The 3379-nt window shown below is 41.4% G+C and overlaps 1 protein-coding gene across 1 annotated transcript; it reads right to left on the bottom strand.

Moving 5' to 3' along the window:
- Window positions 1-1042: 1042 nt before the first annotated feature.
- Window positions 1043-1912, bottom strand: LOC139147022 (testis-specific serine/threonine-protein kinase 1-like). Its single transcript, XM_070717873.1, has one exon. The coding sequence runs from the start codon at window positions 1910-1912 to the stop codon at window positions 1043-1045; it is 870 nt and encodes a 289-aa protein (XP_070573974.1).
- Between the last annotated feature and the right edge of the window lie 1467 nt (window positions 1913-3379).

Here is a 3379-nt window from a genome sequence, read left to right as displayed (position 1 = left end):
GTATTTCCGCCTTCTTGCCCCTGGTCAAAGCTTGACCTCTCACCTGAATTGGAGTTTCACTTCAGGGGTATATCACCTGGACCAGATTGACCCGAACACGGCGGTTTACTGCGCATGTCATTGGATGTGACAGCGTTAACAAACACCTCTGGAGTGGGAATCGTGAAATTATTCTGTGATTTTTTCAAGTACTCCTAACAACTAAGACAAAAAATTGAAGTACCTCCCCTCAACAAAGCAAATCTGATCACTGGATTTGAAAAAGTGCAATGTGGGCGACTTTCCCTTACCTGTCGTCAAAAATATACATTAAGGATGGTAAGCTTATTGAAATGTTGGGTTCTGTCAGTTTTGTGTATAGGTAAAGAGAGACAAATGAGACAAGCTTGCTGGTTGGGGGTGGGGATGGGATGGCGGGAAGATAGATTAAACCCCTCCCCCACCCCCGTCAGTGACAAAACTTTCTAAATTCATCACATCGTGGATCAATTTTATGCATTCTTACGACTTATACCTTTAAAACCGTGAAATACAACTCAGTTCGCATCATGAGATGACAGATATGGCCGACAACAAAAATGAAAGTACTTTAGAGTAATTTTCCGAACAACAGGTTAGATACATGTCATCTACATTTTGAAGGTGGTCATCATTGAACCTCCAATTTTGAAACTAGGGGGTCAAAAACTATTTGGGCGTATGTCGAGCCATGACCATACGCATGTAAAATTACGTATTAGTACGTTTTGAGTCACTGAAGTTGGAGAGAGCACTGCGCTCAGTGACGTTGACCACTCGTCCTCTCTTCCCACTGTCCACACACATTCTATACTAAATTGAATGTATTATGTGTAATGTCTGAGTTGTTCTTGGTGCAAGTCTAAGCAACAGACCAAGGATGGAAAAAGTAATGAGGGAAGATTGGTTTATTTTAAATTATTCAAAATACCACGGTATGATACATTAAATAACCTTTCGCCCTTCAAAGTACGAGTACACATTAAGTCATAAAACAATTTGATCGGATCTGTCCTTACTGACTTCATCCTCGCCACATTTTAGAGTTAAACAATGACGCCCAAGTCTTCAAATATTCGCTGTTCAAAACGTCATCAATAGTAGCTCGCTTGTCTTCGTTCGGGTTCAGCATCGCCTCGAGAAGATTTCTCGCCGATTGCGATAGTTTTCCCAAATTTTCGCAGAAAGGAAGTTGTCCGCTCTGTTGTTCCTTCAATTGCGATCTTGGATTTGCGTCGTCGTACGGCATCATGCCGGTGAGTAAAATATACAAGACCACTCCAAGGCTCCAGACGTCGGCAGTCCGAGGCAAGTAGGGCTTGCCTTGAATGATCTCCGGCGAGCAGTACGCCGTCGAACCGCAAAACGTGTCACTGAGAATGTTGACCGGGCACCGACGGGAGAAACCGAAGTCGCTTAATTTCACGTGAAGTTTCTCATCCAGGAGTATGTTTTCGCACTTCAGGTCACGATGAACGATGCTGTTTTCGTGGCAGTATTTTACTGCCTCGGCTAACTCGCGGAAAATTTTCTTAGAAATCTTTTCCGGTATCAATGTGCCGCTTTTCTGAACGAAACTTAGTAAGTCACCATTCGCTGCCCTCTCCATAATTATATAAACTTTTTGTTTTGTTTCTATGACATCATAGGTGCGAACTATATTTTTGTGGTCCACGTTGGTAATTATTTCCAGTTCCCTTGGTAGAAATTTCTTCTGTTTCTGAAAAGCCCGACCTGATTTCTTTTTTGTGACTATCTTCACAGCAACAGGTTTTCCCGATTCCCGATAAACTCCGCCTTTCACTTTAGCGTAGGCCCCTTCACCGATCACGTCGTCATCGTCCAACGTTACGCCAAACTCGACTAAAACTTCGGCGTCTGCGTCGGAAAGCATGATACATTTGTATAAAGAAACAGAGTCTGGCTGGAAAGTACTTCGTCATAGATCTGTGGTAGTGTAGTTGAAAGCATATATATGGCCAATACAAGCATTGTGCCAAAGGAGTGACGTCATCAATGGTGCGTGAACTTCGACCTACTTTGAGCAACCGCAATGGACACAGGGATAGAAAAGTTCTCTTTCGTATCGCGTTATTCGGGCGCGCCTTTATCCGTGAATGGAACACCTCACCGGCGCGGCATGACACTTTTGCGCCGCGCCAATCTGTCCGTCGTAGTGATCATAGGAGTGTGATTTCAACTCTTTTCACTGCCGCATTATGAGCGTCAGACTTCGCTTTATGCTTCTGCTATTAACAACATTTTAAATTTTAAAGATAGGTTTACCTCTGTTCTAGTAATTGGCCGTATCTCTTTTTCTTTGGCATGTTTGTACTTTATTTTTATAGTTTGACTGGTCAAGTTTATATGAACGTTAGAACCAAATAACGTATTTCTACGTGTTCATATACAGTCGGCAATACCATAGACCCTCGAGAATTTCTCGAGGGTTATGGTAATGCGAACTTTCGCTTTGTTGAGAATGAGACGTTTTTACACAGAATAGTGTGATGTATATTGGATGCATATTTTAACATAATATTAGTGATAATTCGATTCGAACAGAAATTTTTAGTTTATTTTTCTTCAGCAATATCAAATCTTAACGATTTTGATGGCGTGTATCTCTTTCTGTGTGTTCCATACAACATCTTACAAGATCATGAACTCTTCTTGTATCGATAATTATAAATTGATTCAGTATCAAATTTTCTTAGATCATGGAGGTAGTCTTTCTTTCAGCTCCATGCTTAGATCATGGTCTGTACGTACCTTCATCAAAAAAGAGGGACTCTTTTTCAGGGTCTATGGTAAATTGTAATAAACTGCCCATTCGCTGTTCCTTAGCTGCATCTCTGTACCATGCACCTAATCAATTCTAGATTTCTACTTTAGTTTTTGTCACGATGTTTCACGCATTACAATTTACCATGTTTATGTCGGCGAATCAGTAAGTTGGAACGCGGTTCTATTTACCGTAGTAAAGAGTGGGGTCGCCTGACTTCGCGTGTCCAGTAAAAAATTCTGCTGAAATATGCAGCGCACTCAACGACGTACAGATAATATGCGCCCGTTTATACAAAGCAGTCTGATCGCTGAGTATGAAGGGCGGCGCACGAACACAAATATTAACAAACAATATTCATTTTCTGTCATATTGTAGACTTTACCCAAGCCTGAGGTCATATCCAATGGCTTTAATTGACCCTTTGGAGATCATCTCGAACATCTTTACTTTGGGACACAAACTTTCAGTTCCGATTCACTTGTGTGGAATTCTGCTAGAGATTGTAGAGTAATACCTGAATTAAAAATTTACCAAAGCCTACCTATGACCACGTACTCCGATTGGATTGCTTGG

This window comes from Ptychodera flava, chromosome 13 (assembly GCF_041260155.1).
Source record: "Ptychodera flava strain L36383 chromosome 13, AS_Pfla_20210202, whole genome shotgun sequence".
Classification (NCBI taxonomy): Eukaryota; Metazoa; Hemichordata; class Enteropneusta; family Ptychoderidae; genus Ptychodera; species Ptychodera flava.
The sequence above is the reverse complement of the archived record's forward strand: the minus strand, read 5'-3'. Positions and strand labels throughout refer to the sequence as shown.